A 21,296-nucleotide genomic window follows, 5' to 3' on the forward strand; every position below is an offset into this window, starting at 1 on the left:
TACAAAACTGGGCTGATGTGTAACATTGAGCCTATAGTTTGCTATTGCATGAGTCAATTGCGCAGACTTCTGCAAGCAATGTTTGCCTTCTTCAATGAGATGCAACAAAAAAAGTTAGTTCCAAACGCTGTTTATTGGATAAGAGAAAATGAACGTGAGCTACACTGAAGCGCAGTCAGTGGAGGATGTTTAAACCAGTCCCAAGGATGTTGTAGTCTTTCCCGTTTGTCCTTTTGGCGGAAAAAGAATGACGAGGGGGGAGGAAAAAACAGTGTGACGTCTGCGGTGCCTGGTGAGAACGTTGCTAACGGTAACGGCCCGAACGTCTCCTCTCAGTCGTCGTCCACAGTGGGTGTGATTGTCACGCCCCTCCTGATCTGCCCCCAGCCAATCAGACTGTGGTGGAAAGCGGGAACGGCCAATCAGATGACAGTACGAGGACAAACAAGATGTGTATAGAAGTATAAAGTGCAATTTTGCCTTGCGTAGTTCTAAGTGCAGTGAATTGTCTTACTAGCACATGGCCTTAAGATGACATGGAATAAATGTGGTAGCTTTTAAGCCCACTCCTTACCGCCAATGTTTTTCCACACGTCGACTCAGGGCGATCTTCTCCCCGACTTCGGTGCAGACGGGGTTGGTGAGGACAATCTTGGCCAGGTCGGCTTTGACGGCGCTTACGCGGCCGCCCGTCGACAGCGAGCCAATGTTCACCATCAGCACTTCGTTCTTCGACAACTTCTGGACCTGCGAGGGTTTTAGGAAAGTCCGCTTAGCTTAATGCTAATAAATAATGCACAACACCCATTGACATGTTAACATTTAGCATCAATCGCCGTTTTCAAACAGCGGCACTTGGGAGGGAAAAACAAACACAACAAACATGGCTGCATGACGCAATGCTCACCTTGGCGGCCTTTTTGTCGCCCTCCGTGCGCACGCCCAGCAGCCTCCTGAGCAGGAAGTAAGAGATCTCCAGCTCAGTGAAGATCTCCGGCAGCTCCCCGACGGCGCCCAGCACCTGACCCACCATGCGGTCGGCTCGGCACAGCGTCGGGTCGATCTTGGTGCCCACACCTGTACCAAGGTTATTAGTGGACAGATATACAAATCGGCAAATGGTTGACTCCGCGAATGCCGAACCGTAAACACGCACCGATAAGGCCTCCGGGCGCGGCGTACTGCAGGTCATTGTGTTCGGCGAACAGCGAGACGATCTTGGAGAAGATTGGTTTGCACATCAGCTTCCCTTCGTGGTCCTTGGACACGATGCCCGGCCGCACCTCGATCTCCTGGCCCACCTGCGGACGCCAAGACGGACCCGTTAACGCTCACATCACAAGACTTTTTTTTTTTTGGGGGGGGGTTGGCCTCCAGTGTCTCACCTTGAGGACGCCCTTGAGGATACTCCCTCCCGCCACGCCGCCTTTCAGGTCGTCGACTTCGCAGCCGGGTTTGTTGACGTCAAATGATCTGATGACTAGGGGAGGAGGACATCAATGAGACACTTAAATGTTAAAATAGGGCGTATATTTTAGGCTTCTCAAAAATATGTATTTGATTAATCGCCCAACACTACGGTAAAAAACAAAACAAAAAAAAAGCCAGCGCTGAGGTTCCTTCCCACGCCTTTCTTACCAATGAGTCTGGGCTCTGAGGAGAAGTCTCGCATGGGGATGGGGATCTTATTGACGATGTATTCGCACACCACCTCGATGTTGTACTTGAGCTGAGCAGAGATGGGAATGATGGGCGCGCCCTCGGCCACCGTGCCTGTCAATCAGAGGAGACGTGTGGTCAATGTGGACGTGATTATTTTTCTCCCCCTGTATTCGGGGAAAACCCCTAATGTTGGATTTGCGTCAGCTCTCACCCTGTACGAAGCTCAGGATCTGCTCGTACTGCTCTTTGGCCTGGCTCTCCTTCACCAGGTCGATCTTGTTCTGCAGGATGAGGATGTGCTTCAGCTTCATGATCTCGATGGCGGCCAGATGCTCCGACGTCTGCGGCTGCGGACACGACTCGTTGCCCGCTGGAAGGAGCCAAATGTTACTCGCTGGTCACCGGCGTTCGAGGCCGGGGCGGACCAGGTGAGACTCACCGATGAGGAGGAGGGCGGCGTCCATCACGGCGGCGCCGTTCAACATGGTCGCCATCAAAATGTCGTGACCGGGACAGTCCACGAAGGACACGTGTCTACGAGAGAACAATTCATATTTAGGGGTTGTTGGGTTTTTTTTGGTCCAATCAGATTTCAGCCTCTGTGTGTTGCTATATCAACCTAATCTGCCCATATTAGTAATTGAACTGTTGTTTTCATTTTTTATTTGCCCTCATTGGTGCCATCAACATTTTTCCGTCCTCCGATTGGTCATAATAAAACTCATTCCAGTCAAGTTCCGTCTCACCTGACAAGTTTGAAGTCGCCTTTAGTGCCGGGGATGTCTGTGGGGAACTCGTCGGGGGTGCCGCTTCCGCACGAGCGATAGCACTCAGGCCGAGGACAGTTGGGGTCGTCCAGCATGTAGATCTTAAGTGACAACACGGCGGCGGTTAGGATCAAGCGTTGGGGCCGGCGTTTCGACGCCGAGCGTACCTTAGCGTTAGCGTAGCCGAGCTTAATGGTAATGTTCCTCTCCAGCTCATTTTTGAAGCGGACGGTGTGAACGCCCGAGATGGCTTTTACCACCGTGGATTTTCCGTGCGCCACGTGGCCGATGGTGCCTGCGAGTCAAAATAAAGAGAACTTGGTTGGTCGCGGTGAACGGCGCAGGGCGGGGGCGCCTTTCATTGGATGCATGTACCAATGTTGATGGTGGCCTGTCTGCTGATGATCTCGGGGGACAGAGTCGTCAGCTTGGACACATCCTGCGGACATCAACACACCATCAGTTGAAACAGACTCTTCAGTTGACTCAGCTATGTGGACAGTGACTATTAATAGCAAGTACATTATATTATTGTTTACTGTGTAAAATTTGCACTTTGAGATTTTACAAATGTAAAATGCGTTACAAATAAAATCTATAATTATCATTAAAATTAGCCGCGTGGCATTCATTTATTGTCCGTCTACAACTGAACATTTGGATTCTCGCTAAGGGGAGTGCTTAGAATGCAGTATTCATCCATCAAAATTGTGTATTAAGAGTGTAAATAAAATCTGGTTCGAGCTTGATTAGGATCCCAATAGCTAACTAGCCAGCCGTCGTGTGCCGGGCGGTTGGCAGAGGCGCAGCAGTATCTTAGTGGGCAACAAACAAGGCTTCTATTGCAGCTAATTTTTGACAAAAAGCGGCTAAAATCTTGGACGTAAATTCGCGAAGATGTCAGCGGTATTTGAACAGCGCTTACCAAAGTACTGAGGTCTTGTTTGGCCAAATGAGGCTGACCAAGCGTTGTGCCCGACTCGTCGCCCGCCATCTTGAAAGGAAAAGGAAGAGGATAAGGGTAGCCGAAGACAATGCCTGAATTGAGTCATTTAATACATTTTTTCCCCTTTTGCTATAATCATGTGTCAGCCATTCGACTTTAGATTGTTTTTAAAATAATAATATTAACGTACATTGTGGCAGAAACTAACACATTGACTTTACCTTCACAATAATTCAACGGGGTCCTTTCACTGCGGCTGATGCAATTTGCAGGTACGGTCAAAAACTTAAATCAAATAAAAACGTTGACTCCACAATCGTTCAGCAAAAAATATTTACATATGTTTAATAACGGAGTTCCCTCGAACCGTTAAACAATATCGACAAACGATAGTTTGTGCATCCAGTGAGTAGAGAAGAGTACTGTACGGATTACGTTCCTCGCGTGTTGGGTCCGTCGCTGATTAATGATATCATCAATGAGCGTCTTGTAGTCCTGTTATGCCTTTTGTGTTTCTTCTTGTTGTTGTTGTTTTAGCTACAATCTCATTTAAATAATTTTCAAAATCCACATAACGAGTACTATCAAACAAACAACAACACAGGGCATTTCCATTTAAAATAAATTACAGAAAGGGCAATGAAAAAAAATCACAAGTACAGTATTTCAATAAATATATTAATAAGTAAAAGCGAATTATTATAAGATTTCAATTCCTTTTTCCAATGAGAAATATTTGGTTTTGTTCCAACTAAACTACATTTGTGTATATATTGTTTACCTAGTAAAATTATATTGTTTATGCAAAAGTCAAAATTATTATATAAAAAAAAAGTATAATATCCGCGATGGTAAGATTACCAATCTGTGCCCCTTTAGAACAAATTCAATGTTGAAAGTCAAGCCAAATTTTTTTAAAAAAAAGAAGATGATCCAAATCTTAATTTACACGTTTCCCACATCCATCCTAAATGTCTCCTTCAAAAGTTATTTTGTTGGGTAATTATTATTCATAATTTTAAACTGAAGTTGCTTGTTTTTTGCTGGGACCGGAAATTTCAAATATTTTCATCTCATCGCTTTTCTATCTTCTAATTTAAACTCATTAAGAATATAGTCACGTTTTAATTAACTAAATAAACAATTATATGGTAACAGGCTACTAATAAATTTGTTTTGTCGTTACAAAAATCAATGACATTAATGAATAGAGGCCTTAAAGCTGGCGTGATTTTCGAATGTATTTCATCCTGTTATATGATATGAAAATGTGTTTATAATTTGTTGAAATGTATTTTGTATACATCTAATTTGATATTTCTTCTGCAGGTAGTAAAATGTTACCTTCATCAACCATAAATGTTATGTCATTTGTAGTCCTCCCGAGAAAAACACCTACAGTTGAGCTTTCGTTGGCATGTGGACGTGCCACCACCACATACAAGAATAAACCATGATTCATGTGTCTATTTTGTTATCAATGTTTCTATTTTGAACAACATAACCCGAAATGAAGATACCTTTTGTTTTGCAAACACTTGTCCCTCACTTCCGCTCAAACAGGATGTGACGCAAACCGAGACGATGGCGTCCCCAAAGCCAACGGATCGATTTGGTTTTTTAGCTGTTTGCTGTTGAGCCAAACCGGGGCTCTGGAGCTCTGAGGCTCTGGCTGAGGGGTGGCACCATGGCGGCGTGTCGCTGCAGTCGCCTTCTCTCATTCCGGAACTAACGGCACCTCTCCATGTCCGAGCCGAAGACGGCTCGTGTGGATTCTCAGCGCCGAGGTGAGACGCCTCGTTTAGCCGCTAGGCTAAGTTTGTCGCCCCGGTCCAGCCCATTCGGAGCCCCGCCGCTCCTGATACCAGCGAATATGGTCACGACAGTTGGAGACTTTCATTAACGGTCGTTCAACGCCGCGGTGTTTCATGTTAGCATCGGTTGAGCTGACCATCTTTGAAATACCAACGGTGCTGTCATGTAGCCTTTGTTGGGGGCAGCAAGGGAGAACATTGCAACTCTGTAGGTTCAATTATACGCTTTATTTTAATGTAGCAACTTCAAAATATCACTCCGGGCATTTTTATTACATTTTCCAGCTTTCTAATTATTCACAAAAACATTTTTAAAAAACTAAGTGAGGTTTTACCACCTCCATCCTCAAAACTTCAAAATTCCAACTTAAAGTCTCACATTCTTCCTTCAATTTCTCAAGTTGCATTGTGTGAGATGTGCTCGTCACTTGACTCTTGTCTTTTGCTATGTTTTCGAACCAGGCTGGAAACTCAAAACACGGGAAATGCCAGCGACCGCTTTAAGCTCAGACAACGGAAGCTGTGAGTGCAAAATCATGGCAGCCGCCGCCTTCCTTTTGAAACTTTGAAAACGACTTTATCATCCTCTACCGTGCTGCCATTTTTGTCTCCCAGGTAATTGGCGTTTTGTTTTGAGGGTCTTTGTTAGCATCAGCTGGACACACTTGGGCACTGTCCTGTGATTGGCTGGGACAACCTCCTCTGACATGCCCGTGGCCAAGACTCAGAGGTGAGTGTATTTATAAAAATAAAAAAATTCTGGACCACTAAGCCTCACTCAAGCGTACTTTAAAAACACAGAGTAATAACATTTCCTGCCGCCATCAGGTGTGGTATGTCGGGAGCGGATGTGGAGGTGTATCTATCGCAGGTGCACGACGGGAGCGTGTCATCCGGCTTCCGGGCGCTGTATGAGGAGCGTCTGCTGCTTGACGTCACGCTGATGATTGACGAGCATCATTTCCAGGTGTGCGATAGTCAACGTCGTGCTTATCCAGCCGGTGGGATTTTACAGTATGCCCTCGCGAGAACAGCGGTTGGGGATATCAATTGCCGACGTCTCCTTTAGGCTCACAAGGCGCTCTTGGCCACCCAGAGCGACTACTTCCGGGTCATGTTCACGGCGGACATGCGGGAGCGCGACCAGGATAAGATCCACCTGAAGGGGCTGACGGCGGCGGGCTTCGGGCACATCCTTCGCTTCATGTATTACGGCTCGCTGGAGCTCAGCATGCCCACCGTGCAGGAGATCCTACAGGTGATTTTTGGCACCCGTGTCGAAGAACCCGGGTCACAAAGCATTCCTCGCGTGCGTCTTTAACAAAAGAGTCTTCTTGAACAACGTGGCGGCAGGCGGCGATGTACGTGCAGCTGACGGAGGCGGTGGAGTTCTGCTGCTCCTTCCTGCTGGCCAAGATCTGCCTGGAGAACTGCGCCGAGGTCATGCGGCTCCTGGAGGACTTCAGCGTGGGCGTGGAGGGCGTCCAGGAGCAGCTGGACAACTTCCTGCTGGACAACTTCGTCCCGCTCATGAGCCGAGCCGACTTCCTCTCCTACCTCAGCCTGGAGAGACTGCAGGTTTAGACCACGACGGCATAAAACATTTTTTTTTTTTTTTTACTGAGCACATTTTTCTATATCCTACGAGTGCGCGTGAGTCCTGCTCTGCTCATGTGGTGTTCCACAGGGGTCAATTTTGGGGCCCCTACTGGGTTAGACAGTGATTTTAAATTGGCTGGCAAATTGTTGCTATTGGTAACGCCGCCTGTTTTTTTGTATGTGTCCCAGGCGTATCTGAACAGCGACGCCCTGAGTCGCTACCCGGAAATCGAACTGTACGAGGCGGTCCAGTCGTGGCTGCGACACGACCGGCGGCGCTGGAGACACACGGACACCATCGTCCAGTCGGTCCGCTTCGGTCTCATGACGCCCGCAAACATCTTTGAGAAGGTGAGGCGAGTGGTGGACAAGTAGCTGGAGATAACTTTTCAATGTTTTAAAAAAAAATTTTTTTTTATTACATTTATAGTTTATTCATATATTTTTTCATTTTATTTCACTTTATTTTATTTCTTTGTTACCGCTTCCATAACCTATAAAAAAAATAATTGTAGGATAAAATAATTTCAATACAGTGTTCCCTCGTTTTCTGCTGGGGATAGGTTCCAAAAAATACCCGCAATAAATGAAAAAAGTAGTTAGCTTTATGTTTTACATTTATTATAACTGTTTTAAGGCTCTAAAACCCCTCACCACACGGTTTATACACTTTTCTCACATTCCTCTCTTGTTTAAATATTCTCAATGTTCAAGCCCTCTTAAATGTCATAAAATAGGTACATTACTGTAAAAAAAAAAAAGTATGCAAAAAAAAAAATCTATTTATTTATTTATTAAACACAAACAATAATTTCATCATAAATATTACATACTTTATTCTAGGGCTTGGCGATATGGCCCAAAAATAAAATCAATCAAATAAAGTCATTCGGGACGATTACGAGTTCAATCAATTTTAATCTAATAAACCCAACTAACGTTTATTTAAAGGTGTCATTTATTCAAAAATAATTCCTGTGTAAAATGTTCAGACAACAATAATGTATGCGGATTCAGTTTTAACATAAACTTAACAATCATAGTTAGCAAAATTACAACTCACATTAACATCTGAATGTAACAGAACATAAGAACACCTTTGAATTATCCAGAAGACAAAATTCGATTTCACGATTTAGCAAATTTTCCCAACGAGCCCGTTTTCTAAATGACGATTCATCGAATGAACCCGATTTATTGCCCGGCCCTACTTTATTCTGCATCAAACAAAAGTCAAGGAATCGTGACTCGTCTCGCCCGCAGGTGAAGACGTCGGAGTTCTACCGCTACTCCCGGCAGCTGCGCCAGGAGGTGGAGCAGGCGCTGGCCTACTTCCACGACGTCAACCAGCAGCCGCTCGCCGAGACGCGCGCCAACCGCATCCGCTCGCAGCGGCCGCAGACGGCCGTCTTCCGCGGCATGATCGGCCACAGCATGGTGAACAGCAAGATCCTGCTCCTGCAGCGGCCCAAGGTGAACCCCCGTCGCCCGCTCCGCCTCGTCGGCACGCCGAGCGCGGTGCAGTAACCCGCCGGGTCGCGCAGGTGTGGTGGGAGCTGGAGGGCCCCCAGGTGCCGCTGAGACCCGACTGCCTGGCCATCGTCAACAACTTCGCCTTCCTGCTGGGAGGGGAGGAGCTGGGGCCCGACGGCGAGTTTCACGCCTCGTCCAAGGTCTACCGCTACGACCCCCGGCAGAACTCGTGGCTGCGCATGGCGGACATGTCGGTGCCCAGGTGAGGCGGTGCGTGTGTGTGTGAGCCACGATGTCGGCAATGCGAGCCCGAGGGCACTCTGACGTCAATTTCTGTCAACAGCAGAGGGCGGTATCGGACTAAAGGGCCCTTTGATGACTGAAAACACTTTGCTGAGCTTGAATAATTCCTCTTCCACCAACATAAGAATTAGCATTAGAATATAGCTAAGTTTCTTCATTATTCACAAATCTGTTTAGAACTGTGGGTAAATCAGCTTGTTTTCAAAATGGCCCTGGTTGATCTCTTATACTCTGCTGCCACCTGCTGGCCGTTTTTATAGTAACTACCATTGCTTCAACTGCCCTGTCCAGTTCAGAGGTTGCATCAAAGCCTTCTGTATGCTCTAGCATTAAAAAAACAAAAAACAAAACAAAAAAAACGTGTAAATACGTTTTTGGGACACTAGTAATATTTAAAATGGAATGTATTCATAAATTTTTGGGAGCAAATGAGTTAAAAAGAGTATGAAAAATTATTGTAAATTAGTACATATTTCATTTGCCCGACCTATAAAACCAAAACGTAAATATATAATAAATCTAAAAAAAATTATTATAATACAGATTAATGTATTGCTTGTGTCGAAAGAATAATTTCATATCAAATCACAATGTTGAAGTAAAAATTATAACATTAATTGCTGAAAATGTGACAAATCGTTCTGGCCCTCACGCTTGCCCATTGCGGGTTTGCAGGTCCGAGTTTGCTGTCGGCGTCATCGGAAAGTTCATCTACGCGGTGGCGGGTCGCACGCGAGACGAAACCTTCTACTCCACGGAGCGCTACGACATCACCGAGGACCGCTGGGAGTTTGTGGACCCGTACCCCGTCAACAAATACGGACACGAGGGAACCGTCCTGGGCGGGAAGCTCTACATCACGGGCGGCATCACGTCCTCGTCCACCTCCAAGCAGGTGTGCGTCTTCGATCCGGGCCGGGAAGCGGCGCCGGCGGCGGGGGGGGTCTCGGGCGGTTTGGACCCCCACCGGATGCGCGGGGGCCGAGGCGCGCCGCAGCCGGGCTCCCACGCCAGCTGCTGGGAGAACAAATCCAAAATGAACTACGCCCGCTGCTTCCACAAGATGATCTCGCACAACGGCAAGCTGTACGTGTTCGGCGGCGTGTGCGTCATCCTGCGCGCCTCCTTCGAGTCGCAGGGCTGCCCGTCCACCGAGGTCTACGACCCGGACGCCGACGAGTGGACCATCCTGGCGTCCATGCCCATCGGGCGCAGCGGCCACGGCGTGGCCGTGCTGGAGCGCCAGATCATGGTGCTGGGCGGCCTGTGTTACAACGGACACTACAGCGACTCCATCCTCACCTTTGACCCCGACGACAACAAGTGGAAGGAGGACGAGTATCCCAGGATGCCTTGCAAACTGGACGGGCTGCAGGTGTGCACCCTGCACTTCCCCGAGTACGTGCTGGAGCACGTCAGACGCTGCAGCTGAGGTCTGCTACGCACTGGACACACTTTGAGCATTTATTCCGTATCCTACTAGTGCGCTGAATTGTCCATATACTCAAACTAGTCTTACTAGTGATGTTTTGCTCACTACTGCCTTCCACTATTATTATATGACATTTTTGCGCATGACTCATGGCTAGTAGTAGTAGTAGTCGTCTTCTTCCTTGCACACCATAATATGGGAAACCATTTAAGTATTGATTTGATGTCCAATTTAAGGGCCATGTACTAGTGCGCTCTTTAACCTCACCAGTAAGGCAATTCGAGCACTGCTGGAACCGATTAATCGGCTGGCCGATTTATTTATTTTTTTGCCGCTATTGCTTTTCGTTTTGTTTTGTTTTTCATTAAAAATTCCAATTAAAGTAATTAATTTAATGATGATAATAACAAATTCATGAATAATTATAATAATTTAATGAATGAAAAATCATTTCCAATTAAACACAAGACAAAGGTAAAGGCATATGTAAATGTCACGGCTCAAAAAATCGGCAATATAAACGATTAAACGGACAATTTATTTTTTTCCTTCTGTCTGTAATTCATATCTTGATTGCCGTAAACGTTAAGGGACCAAATGAGAAGCTGTTCTTTTATTATTATTTTTTTTAACTCGGCCGATTAATCGGTTATCACAATTTTATTCTGCCATCGATCGGAATCAGTCAAACCCTACTTACTAGTAACACTTTGTGCTTTTTGTCCTACTACAATTAAGCCTTAATCGTAAACGACTGTGCTGCACCTGTAACACTACAAGGCCTAATTCGCAGACATGTCTTGCACTAGTAGCCTCCTTTTTTTTAATGGTTTGGAATAAATGCTCAAGCTGCTTTCCATGAAGTTGTTTTGAGCATTTATGCCCAACCGAAGGTTTACTCCCTAGTATGCCCAACTAAATGTTACTAGTAAAGTGAGGCAAAACTGCTAGTAATTCTACTAGTTGACCATCCATCCATCGATTTTCTTAACCGCTTGTCCTCACAAGGGTCGCGTGGCATGCATACGTCAACTAGTGCAATTTGCCCCACTAGTAGCATGTACTAGTTCTACTTGTGTGCAGAAATATCATATAGTAGTGGAAGGAAAAGGAAGGCAGGATTGTTGTGCTGATTGTTTTCCTCGTGCGGACAAAGTGTGTACTAGTACATGGACAACTGAGCGCACCGTGTTGTCGGGGGTTCCAAACACTTTCACACTTCGCTTTCCTCGAATATGTCAGAAAGAAAGAGAGAGAGAGAGAGAGAGAGAAAAACACGGTTTGGATTGTATCTGTTTGTGTTCTGCTCACTTTGCTGTCCAACGCACTGGAAGCTCAACTTGGACTCGAAGCCAGCGGCAGTGAAATGTAATCAATAATATATTCGTGTCGGAACCACAAGCGTTCCATGGAATCAATAATCAATAACCCGACGCACCGAATGAGATTTGAACTAGTGCAGCTACTTTTATACGTGTGCACTATTAGCAGCGCGCGCACTCAATTTGGCGGTATTGGCGGTTGTTGTTGGAAGTTGAACGAACGGCGATATTATACGACGCCAAATGCGTTTTGGGCTTCCAGTGCGGGGACGCCTCGCGAGGGACGTGTTGACATTTTGCGCTCGTGTACGTTTCTTTTGTCACGGCACTCATTGTTTGTCGCGTTTGGGCGAACGCCCGGGTTGGGTTCCCTGTGTTATTTTTTTTTTTGTTTGTTTTTTGCGCAAAAGGGCTCAGCACATACTGATGGCAGTGTTTTAATGTTATTTATTTACCAAGCTATGCAGTAATGTGTTGCATTATTTATTGTTAAGACATGGCATCTTTTTTTTTAGGGGGGGGGGGGTGAGCAAGACTGAAAAAACGTAGTTTGTTGCCAAGATGCCTCCTCCTCCTCTTTTATTTTCTGCTCACATAAATTTCACAGATTCCAAACTGCTCGCGTTGACGTCAGGCTGGGCTGTAACCTCGGCGACGTCCGGTTCGACCCTGCATGCGTACAGGCTCCGTCGCGCAACTGCCACAGTTGCCGAACGTCTGTTTTAAGCAACCCCGTTGCGTGCTCCGCCTTCGGAATGGTTCCAAGTCGTACACATTCCTCACAATCGCGTCTCGTGTTCTCGGTTCAGGTAAAACACTTCCAGATCATTTCACACGAGTCACTTTGTCACTACTGTTATTTTAACTATGCACTTTTTTTTTCCCTTTTTTTTTTTTTTACTGGTCTTATTTTCTTGACACTTGCTTATTTGTTTGTTTTTTCTCAATCGCCAAGAAATGTGATGAAAAAAAGTGTTACCTTGCCGAGTCGCAGCATCCTTTAGTCTGTCAGTAGGCAAACGGAGTAGAAGATAAAAACATATATCCCACATACAGTATATATACATACACAGTAGGGATGCAACTAATGGTTATTTTTATAATCGATTGGTCTAATTAAATTTCCAGCTTGTTTCAAATTGACAGTGAAGAAAATGGTGTGGTCCATAACGTGTCAAAAATGAGGTTAACGTTTGATGAAAACCGGGGAGATTTGCTGTTGGGAAGCTGGAATTCCTACGTTTTGCAATTTAGCAATCAATAAATGATTAATCGATTATCTAAATACTTAATGGTTCATTTGATAATTAGTTGTCAAGTGTTGCATCTCCAGCAAGTACCTTGCTAGCACTGAAGCAAAAACAGCAGGAGAAGATGAACTTGTAATCTGGGTAAATCCTCTTTGGAAATGTTTGTAACTTCTTTCCAGAAATAAATGTTCATTTTGGTTGAATTCTGCCTATTGTGGTTTTGTTTGGTATATTCAGATTTTCAAAAAACTAAGTAATCTTCTGTGGGAAAGGCTTGTCTTAAATTGGAACTACGCATGCGTTTAACCTTTACGACTTGCCGTAGAAAGCGAAGGTGTTTGCGACGCGAGATGTTATTTGTGAAACTGGTAATTAATCTAAACTTTTGCATGTTCCTTAAACGTGAAGCCTACTTTAGGGTTAGGGTCTAACCCTAACCCGTTGGCAGTATTTTCTCTTCTTTGTATGTGACCGCAGTATGGTATTGAACCATCAGTTCGAGGATATGCTAACAGCTAAAATTAGCTAGTTGCTAACCCTTGACTCGGTTAATGCGAACTGTTTGTTGTGCGTATTAGTGCTAAGGTGCCTAAAGGTTGACGTCAATTCTGTTTTGTTTGACGTATGTCCTTTTAAACAAGTCTTTCATTCAATATAAATATTTCTTTTGCCGCATTTGTGACTTATTTTAACCTTGTGTGTTGTATTTGTCGTGTTCTTGATCCACCTGCAGGTGTCGCTGTGCGCCACAGCTCCGGGGCTGCTGCCGACTACTGCAGCCTGCGAGGCAGCAAAGAGAAGCGCACAGCCGGCCATGAGCATCGACGAGGTGACCTACACCGACCGATACTGTGCAGGCTACTAAACAAATACACAGAGGGGGGAAACATTATCATTCTATAGTTAAGCAGTGGCATGCACTCTAAACGCACAACTATTTGGATACAGATATTTAAAAATCCCTTTTCCATAATATTCCCATTACAGTAAATAAAAAGTTTTGAGTGTAATCGAGGCGTCATACCTTGGATCAAATTGACCATGGAAAAATAGCACTTTTAAAAAAAAAAGACTTAAGTTATGTCTTTTTTATTTTATACATTTCAGTTAGGTCACATGTACAATTTATTCTATTTTGGAATAAGGCTATAACAACAGAAACGTGGACAAAAATGGAAGCGTTTCAATTTTAAGACGCACTGTTTTTCTCTATCCAGCTGCCGTCTCTGTACAGCAGACCCCAGGAGGTGGAGCACCGCGTGGATCCAACGGCGGCGGCGAGCCAATTGGAGCAGAGCGTGGCATCACTGAGGAAATGGGCAGAACCATACACAGACCAATGTCAGGTGTGTGGGTTTTTTTCTGCTTGAGATGCCGTGTTATGTCACTATTGTTGACGTCCTATGGAAAGCATGTGAGCATTTATTCCATATCTTTGATATCCGGCAGCTCCCCGGGCCCATGGACTAGTACGCTCTTTCTCCCCACTAGTAAGACAATTTTGTGCGCCAAGGCTCAATGATGTGGAATAAATGCTCAAAAGATTTTCCATAGCCATTAGCATTTAAAGAAATTACAGGTAAGATTTCATGAAGCATCCGTGTTGTGTTTTCAGAAAACAGGAAGGACAGCGGTGGACAAAGTTGAGGTTAATAAACTTCTTCTTCTTTTTTTTGACAGTCACATGCTCATTTCTTTCTTAAAAGTAAAATAACAGGGCAAACATAAGCAAATAATGGACTAGTCGCCATTCCCCATCTATCGACAATTTGGTCTTCAGTTAGCTAACAGGCTAACATGCGTTTTGAATGTGGGATGAAAAACACGCTAGCTACACACAGGAAGGCCTTAAGCAACATATGAACCCAGAACTTCTTCTACCATGCTGGTCAGCTAAAATGCCCATTCTTTAAAATACAACCGTGTGTTTTTTTTGCTTTTCACAGGATGTGTACAAAATAGTGGAGCCCGCCGTCACCGCGTCTACCGCCGCAGTCACAGGTGACAAGTTTCCATCACGAGATTGAAGTCCTCGAGAAACACTAAGTTGACACAAAGCTTGTGGTGTCGTGTTTCAGATGCGTACCAGTTTTTCAGCGCGCCGCCCCCTGATTTGTACCCCAGCGTGGCTGTGGTCGGCTTCTCGGGCTTGCTGGGACTGTACTTGGCTAAAGGTGACGCACAACGACTTTGAGATAAAAAAATAAAATTAAAAAAAAGAGCCTGACTCCTTTGTTACAGCAGATTAAGTAATCATAAAATATTTATTTTTAATAATAATATGCCTCTTTAAAACACTGACATGGAAACACTCCCAAACAGTCAACACAAGCAGTTGCCCTTCAACTATTTGGTTCCAGCAACTGTGCCAACTTCTGTGAGCTTCCTGATTGGCTATTGTTCAGCAAGCTTCCTGATTGGCTATTTTTCCATTTCACCCCATTTATATTTATAATAGGATTTTGTTTGTCTTACCTATGCTAACATGCTATAAGACAAGCCGTGTTATTTTGTCTGGCGGTGTTTCCTGTGTTAGACACCGTTTGTCTCGTCTTCAGGGTCGAAGGTCAAACGTGTGGCATTTCCGCTGGGTCTCATGGCCCGATTGGCTATTTTTCCATTTCACCCCGTTTATATTTATGATAGGATTTTGTTTGTCTTACCTATGCTAACATGCTATAAGACAAGCCGTGTTATTTTGTCTGGCGGTGTTTCCTGTGTTAGACACCGTTTGTCTCGTCTTCAGGGTCGAAGGTCAAACGTGTGGCATTTCCGCTGGGTCTCATGGCCCTGAGCGCCTCCATGTTCTACCCTCAGCAGGCCGCCTCGCTGTTTAAGGTCAGCACGTTTTCACTATCTCATGGTGCTTGCTGATATCGTTTGTTTGGGTTTAGGGTGAGAGAGGCAGCATCGTGCACTAGTGGTTGGTATGTTTGGCTCACAGTCCAGAGGTTCTGGGTTCAGATGTGGGCTAAGGTCTTGCAAAACCATGTTAATTTGGCTGTAAATTGTTCAAAAGTGTGAATATGAGTGGTTGTATGTTCGTCGACATTTACTGGCGGCCATTTTGTTGTCCCGCCACTGCAGGTGAGTCGGGACTCGGCGTGTGTGTGGATTCAGCGCGGTCGCGTCGCCGTGGAGACATTATGGAAAGAGGCGCCATTTAGCAAACAGAAGGTGAGTCTTTGAGAGGAACTTGGCCCATAATTAGCATGTCAGACTTGATGAGGTACAAATTAATAAACAAAAAAACTTGTTTGTCAAGTCTGAAAAGACGGAGCGGCGGCAGAGCGGCGGCACGACCAGCTGAAGCAAGAGAAGTCACACACACACACTTAGTCACCATTAGTTTAAAAAATATATATATTTTATTTTTATTCAGTGTGCAGAGGTTGAATGCTCACTGGGACAAATTATCTTTGAATAACTGATTGTGAACGTGTCTTGAAATGTAAATGTGAGTTAGTGAAGACAAATTATGATTAATTCACAATAGTACAGCTGGCAGTTATGTGACACAAATTAAATCATTTAAGTCCATGTTATGTCAACATGAGAATAACTACACTGCTGAAATCCTTTTTTTTTAATTTTATTATTAATGTAATAAAAAAGGAATTGTGATTGGGCCTGATGATTTGTTACAAAGGCTTTAGGGCTGGCCAAGATGCATGCGCATGTCGGCCGCCATCTTGGAAAGGTATTTGTGGCTTATGAAGTCGTACGTGTGAGTAATAATGACTATTGAAATCATGTGTTATCAGTGATTTTATTATTGCTTAGTGACTTAGCATTTGGCATCTACAATCTCAAGCCAACATTTCAAGAAATTATTACCCATTTCCCTTCTTCTAATAAGCGAGTAAAAGCTCCTCCCTGGCGCCATCACTCCTCAGTGGGCGTGGCCATCTTGACCAGGCTGCTCTTGTCAAAGCGGTAGAGCCTCCAGCCCTCCTCCTGAGAAAGGTCCTCGGCGCCGCGCCGCTTGTAGTACTGGATGGACACCTCGTTGTTCTCGGCCACCACGAACATCATACCTGTGCAGCGTGTCTTCACTGCCAGCTGCGAGTGGGCGGGCGTAAGTCACAAGTTACTGCATTTGAGCCCAGGAACCATCTTCAAGTGACTTGAGGAGCTTCGCTTATGCAAAAGTAGTTACTTACGTCGCTGAGCCGCCGCAGGATCTCCGAGCCGATGCCGAGGCCTGCCGAGATAAGAGACGCGTGAACATGAGCGGACGGCGGCGGGGACGGCGGTTGCGTCTTCCTACCTCGAAAGTCATCCATCACGTAGAACTCCTCCATGTAGAGCTGCTTGCCCACCCAGGGGTCATACGTGAAGTAGTACATAGCAAAACCCACCACCTTGGAATCTGGCCACACATTCACACAGAGGTTATTATAGTTTTGGAATTTTCATTTTAGTTAGTTTTTTAGTTTTTTTAATTTAAGTTAGTTTTAATCAGTCGTCATGGTGGCTCAGTTAGTTTTTATTATTTTTATTTTATTAGTGTTTCAGTATTCGGGTTTTTTTTTATGTGTATTACTTGTGCGCAATATTTAATGAACGCCATGGTAAAATGAAAAAAGTAACTTATTTCGTAAATAGCGCAGAATTTCGGCTTGGTTAAATTAAAAAGCAGGCGAGCCAAAAGTCAAGCATGCAAAATTGTCGCCTGGGAGCGACGTCATCAGAAGGCGCTATTCTATTGGCTGCTGCTAGATGGCGTCATCTCTGTGCGACACGCTTTCAAACGTCCTTATTCTGGTTAAATAAACGTACTTAAAATCATCCCCAAAGGCTCATGCATTCAATTAATTACCAAAGACTAAAACAAAGGATATTTTCGCTATAATTCTAGTTTTCTTTAGTTTTGTAAACATAAAATGTAGTTTGTTTTCGTACTTCTTTTTTTTCATGAACTAAAACTTCTAAAAAAAAAAATCACCAATTTACTCAAATTACTTTTAATGTTAATAATATAATCTATATGAAGACACTGGTCATGTAGGTTGGAAATTGATAAATATCAGTAGGCATAATTTCTATACACATCTACATTTTCAAATGGTCACTTGTACAAGTTCGTGAAATAACCCAATGTCCCGTTTTCACAAACCAATAACTGACCTATTTTCTAGAAAAGGCCCGGCCGGGGGCTACTAATGTGATCCTACGGGCGATTTGTTTGTAACACCAGATTAAGTGCTTTTTTAATTTTTTTTTACTAAATTAAAAATTTCATGGGATAGAAAACAACGGAATCAGTTGTATTTTAGAAACATGACTACATACAACAACTAATGACAAAATTCTACTAGTTACATCTAGTGCTTCACTAGTATATAGACGTCAACGAGCACAGTTTCACCATAGTAACATTATCTTAGCAGTGAGAACAAAACGCTGACTAATAAGTACATGAACCTCAAGCCGGATATCAAGGAGACGTAATAAACGCTTGGCTCGATTTCCATTTGCGCTCCCCACACAAAAGGGGAAGTAAGGAATTTATTTTCCATGATGTAACGGCCCTGCTGACCTTGGCTGTCGTCCCCTCCTGGGATTTCGGCGATGATGCAGTGGTAGAACGGCGTCTCACCGAATCCATCCTCCAGGAGCTCTGAGACGATAAACATTAAGTTCTTCAAAAACGGAGGCTTCAGGCTGTTTAATGCCACTCTCAGTTCAAGTTTACTTTCAAATTAGAATTAATAATAATAATAATAATGCATCCGATTTATATAGCGCTTTTCTAGACACTCAAAGATGCTTTACAATGGACCCTAACTAACTTAAAGGAATTACATGTGTATGCATGAACATAAAACAAATATTCTTTGCCAATTAAATTAAGAAGAGTTTTTTTCCCCAGGAAATAGTATTGACTAAAGCAAACTAGTCTCTTAAATCGGAAATGTAAATAGTTAGGAAAACATCTTAAGCATATTTCTGTTTCAAGCATTAAATTACCCTGATTTTCCAATTACCTTGGAAATTAAATTATACCATTTGGAACCATTTCCTCTTAATTTATCATAGGAAATTGCCAGAAAAATATTCCACCGCCTTGCAACCTTATTTATTGCAGATAGTTGGGTTTTTTTATCGTGATTTTAAATCATCTTTTTTTGGCAGACAGTCTTCACCTTGTTCAGTCAGGGTCACCTGGTGCTCCATGTCTTCATACTTGGCAAGTTCCTTTAAAACAAGAACAAGAAGGCGTTTGTTCAAGGCGCGTGCGCACACACACACAAATTAAACCTGACAAGCCTTTCATTGTGGCTGCTTTTTAAAAGAATGGACACATGTAAAAAGCAAAAACTAAATGTAAATATACTGCGTATATAAATACTAATAACCAGATAAATCAATAAATGGCTTTAATAGGTCACATGATGCTTTGCAAATCAGTTGAGAGGTCAAATGATCTGGTTCTGTAAATGACCCTATGGACCTTTGCCAGGATACGATGGCTTTCCATGCAGACCGGAGACCAGCTGCTGTTTATACAAGGAAAGCGGACGTGAGTCATCGGGACCGAACAAAGAATGACGACGATGACGTCACACTCGGCCGTACACGATACTTTTATGGCTGTGACGTAAAAAAAATTTTTTTGCTCCCGTTATGATGGGTTATCCTACGACATCGCCATCGAGTAATTTGTTCCCAATAATTGTTACGGTTTGGATTAAAAGCAGGTCAAGGCCAAATGCGAGCGCGCGCGTGTGTGTATGTGGCTCATCTGACCCACTTCCAAGTGATGCGTTTGGGATTAAAAGAGAACTATGATTAACTGCCGTGTGTGTGTACCTTCACCAGTCGTAATATATCAGGCACGTCTTTTGGTTCAGCCTTTCGCAAATTATACTCCATTTTCTCCGTTTACTCTTTTTTCCTTTCGTACGAAGTCCTCTGTAAGTGAAGTGAAAGATTAGAAGCTTCTTCATTCGCTTCAGAGACGCTTTCCCCCCGAAGTCAGCCGCTGGTCCGAACGAGTTTGTCTGCGCAAGAACATTCAGCAAGCGAAACCCCAACCGGGTCGATGCCAACTACAGCTTGAGCCTCTTTGTTTACTTCCGTCTTTTATAGCGGCCTCGTTCTGCCATGTGATTGGCCGTCGCGCGGACGGCTCGGATTCCGCAAACCCCATTGGTCGTTTATATCCAATCGGAATCGAGGCTATGTTCACTTGCCGAGTACTTTTCCTAATCGGCTCCGGTTCTTTTCTCAAAATAGGCCGTTTAGGAGTTAGCGCGTTTCGTGTGTACGAATGTTAAAACAATCAAATTATCATAAACAAGATGGAGTATGTGAGTAAATACCTGTACTCTAAATGAATCATATGTTTTCCTCATTACTCGTTAATACATTTTCGCCCACCCCATTGGACACTTTTATCCAATTGGAAGCGAGCGTATGTTCACGTGCCGGGTATTTTTCCTAATCGGCACAAAATTCCTTTCTCACATCACAACAGTCGTTTCTGAAATAAAAGGTATCACGTTTAGGGATATTAAGAGTATCTTACTAAAAAGTCTAAAATGCTCATATGTTGCGTTTTCGTCTTTGCTCATTGGCTAGTGGTATGTTTACGTGATTTTGAACGCTGTTCTCAACTCAAAATGGAATAAACCCATGGTTAACCCCCGCCCCAATGCTACATTCCAGATATTTAAATGACCTTTCAAAAACGGATTTTAATACTGTACTGTCCAGTGACGACAACGACGTTCTTTTTTTTTTTGCATAAAGAGATCTGAGAGAGGATTGCAGGTTCGAGGCATAAAATAGATAATCGATGTCAAACTAGAAAAGCCCCCCCTGTAAACAGCAGAAAGTATGTCATTCCTTCGAATGATCAATATCATTATCAGGCTTTTGCAAAGCTTTCTGATGAACTGATCATTTGAATCAGGTGTGTTGGGGGAGGGAAATATCTCAAACATGCAGGACCGCACCCACCGATACTACACAGTATACACCTAAAAATGCAGAAACTTTTAGATTTAAGGTGAAACATCTCTAAACTAACAAGAATAGTCCAGTGGCCTCGTTTCAATCTTTGTGGACTGACTACTTGGCACGCTTAATAATCTCTTCCTGAAAGAAAGTTCACACAGATAAAACAATAAGTCAGACATTTTATCAGCCACCCGGTTAATAAATGATTGCATCATGCTTGTTGATAGTTTCCTAATTATCATATGCATAATAAAAGGAGCACCAAAGGTTGTTGATTAGGGCTCATTTAATTTCCCTTGCACCATAACAGTCAGTGAGCCTTTCTGACCACGACCATCACCAATTTATTCATCACTATATTAACAAAGCAACATGCATGTGCTTCACCTTTCATCATACTCATCTTCTTTTTTTTTTTACAAAAGAAAAATTGCATAAATATATCATAAACTGATTTTTATTACAGGTACATATTAGATAGGACAATCAATTACATTGTTTTAGGGCTTCTCTGGAGACAAAGTGATCTGAAAGGTGTCATAAACAAAACACAACATTGACATTTATATATTTATGCAGACGAAGGAAATAAAAACAAGTGGTTCCTTTATGACTTTTAATAGAATCCTGGCTACAAAGCAATGCATAAATACAAAAAAAAAGAGTTTAATTTCTATTTATTTTAATCATGGAATTAGGTAAATTTAAGTTATTGTGTACACTGCTCTTGCTCTTGCTATGCAAACAAAAAAAATCACAA

General features: G+C 43.6%; 4 protein-coding genes across 4 annotated transcripts; 2 read left to right on the plus strand and 2 right to left on the minus strand.

Moving 5' to 3' along the window:
* Positions 1-114: 114 nt before the first annotated feature.
* On the minus strand, positions 115-3,832 carry eif2s3 (eukaryotic translation initiation factor 2, subunit 3 gamma). The gene is made up of 13 exons (XM_086066123.1): positions 3,597-3,832; positions 3,355-3,423; positions 2,805-2,868; positions 2,597-2,724; positions 2,409-2,530; positions 2,102-2,196; positions 1,874-2,032; positions 1,639-1,773; positions 1,386-1,480; positions 1,157-1,301; positions 908-1,077; positions 575-747; positions 115-396 (listed from the first exon to the last, which is right to left on the minus strand). Exons 2-13 carry the CDS (start codon positions 3,421-3,423, stop codon positions 333-335), a joined length of 1,419 nt encoding a protein of 472 aa, XP_085922249.1. The 5' UTR covers positions 3,597-3,832; the 3' UTR covers positions 115-332.
* A 1,106-nt stretch (positions 3,833-4,938) lies between these two features.
* klhl15 (kelch-like family member 15) lies at positions 4,939-12,771 on the plus strand. The gene is made up of 10 exons (XM_086066513.1): positions 4,939-5,162; positions 5,652-5,711; positions 5,805-5,919; positions 6,018-6,156; positions 6,259-6,447; positions 6,543-6,767; positions 6,978-7,139; positions 8,052-8,261; positions 8,333-8,523; positions 9,240-12,771. The coding sequence occupies exons 3-10, from the start codon at positions 5,897-5,899 to the stop codon at positions 9,994-9,996; spliced, it is 1,896 nt and encodes a 631-aa protein (XP_085922639.1). The 5' UTR covers positions 4,939-5,162; positions 5,652-5,711; positions 5,805-5,896; the 3' UTR covers positions 9,997-12,771.
* Positions 12,772-12,870: 99 nt separating this feature from the next.
* LOC147155982 (MICOS complex subunit MIC26-like) lies at positions 12,871-16,192 on the plus strand. The gene is made up of 9 exons (XM_086066516.1): positions 12,871-12,936; positions 13,302-13,397; positions 13,786-13,914; positions 14,184-14,216; positions 14,515-14,569; positions 14,647-14,742; positions 15,315-15,406; positions 15,656-15,745; positions 15,834-16,192. The coding sequence occupies exons 1-9, from the start codon at positions 12,919-12,921 to the stop codon at positions 15,876-15,878; spliced, it is 654 nt and encodes a 217-aa protein (XP_085922642.1). The 5' UTR covers positions 12,871-12,918; the 3' UTR covers positions 15,879-16,192.
* Positions 16,193-16,318: 126 nt separating this feature from the next.
* LOC147155983 (diamine acetyltransferase 1-like) lies at positions 16,319-19,647 on the minus strand. The gene is made up of 6 exons (XM_086066517.1): positions 19,385-19,647; positions 18,718-18,769; positions 18,111-18,191; positions 16,839-16,940; positions 16,732-16,772; positions 16,319-16,630 (listed from the first exon to the last, which is right to left on the minus strand). Exons 1-6 carry the CDS (start codon positions 19,445-19,447, stop codon positions 16,454-16,456), a joined length of 516 nt encoding a protein of 171 aa, XP_085922643.1. The 5' UTR covers positions 19,448-19,647; the 3' UTR covers positions 16,319-16,453.
* Positions 19,648-21,296: the final 1,649 nt, after the last annotated feature.

This window comes from Leptonotus elevatus, chromosome 21 (genome assembly GCF_054856555.1).
Source record: "Leptonotus elevatus isolate MCC_2025b chromosome 21, RoL_Lele_1.0, whole genome shotgun sequence".
In the NCBI taxonomy this organism is placed as follows: domain Eukaryota; kingdom Metazoa; phylum Chordata; class Actinopteri; order Syngnathiformes; family Syngnathidae; genus Leptonotus; species Leptonotus elevatus.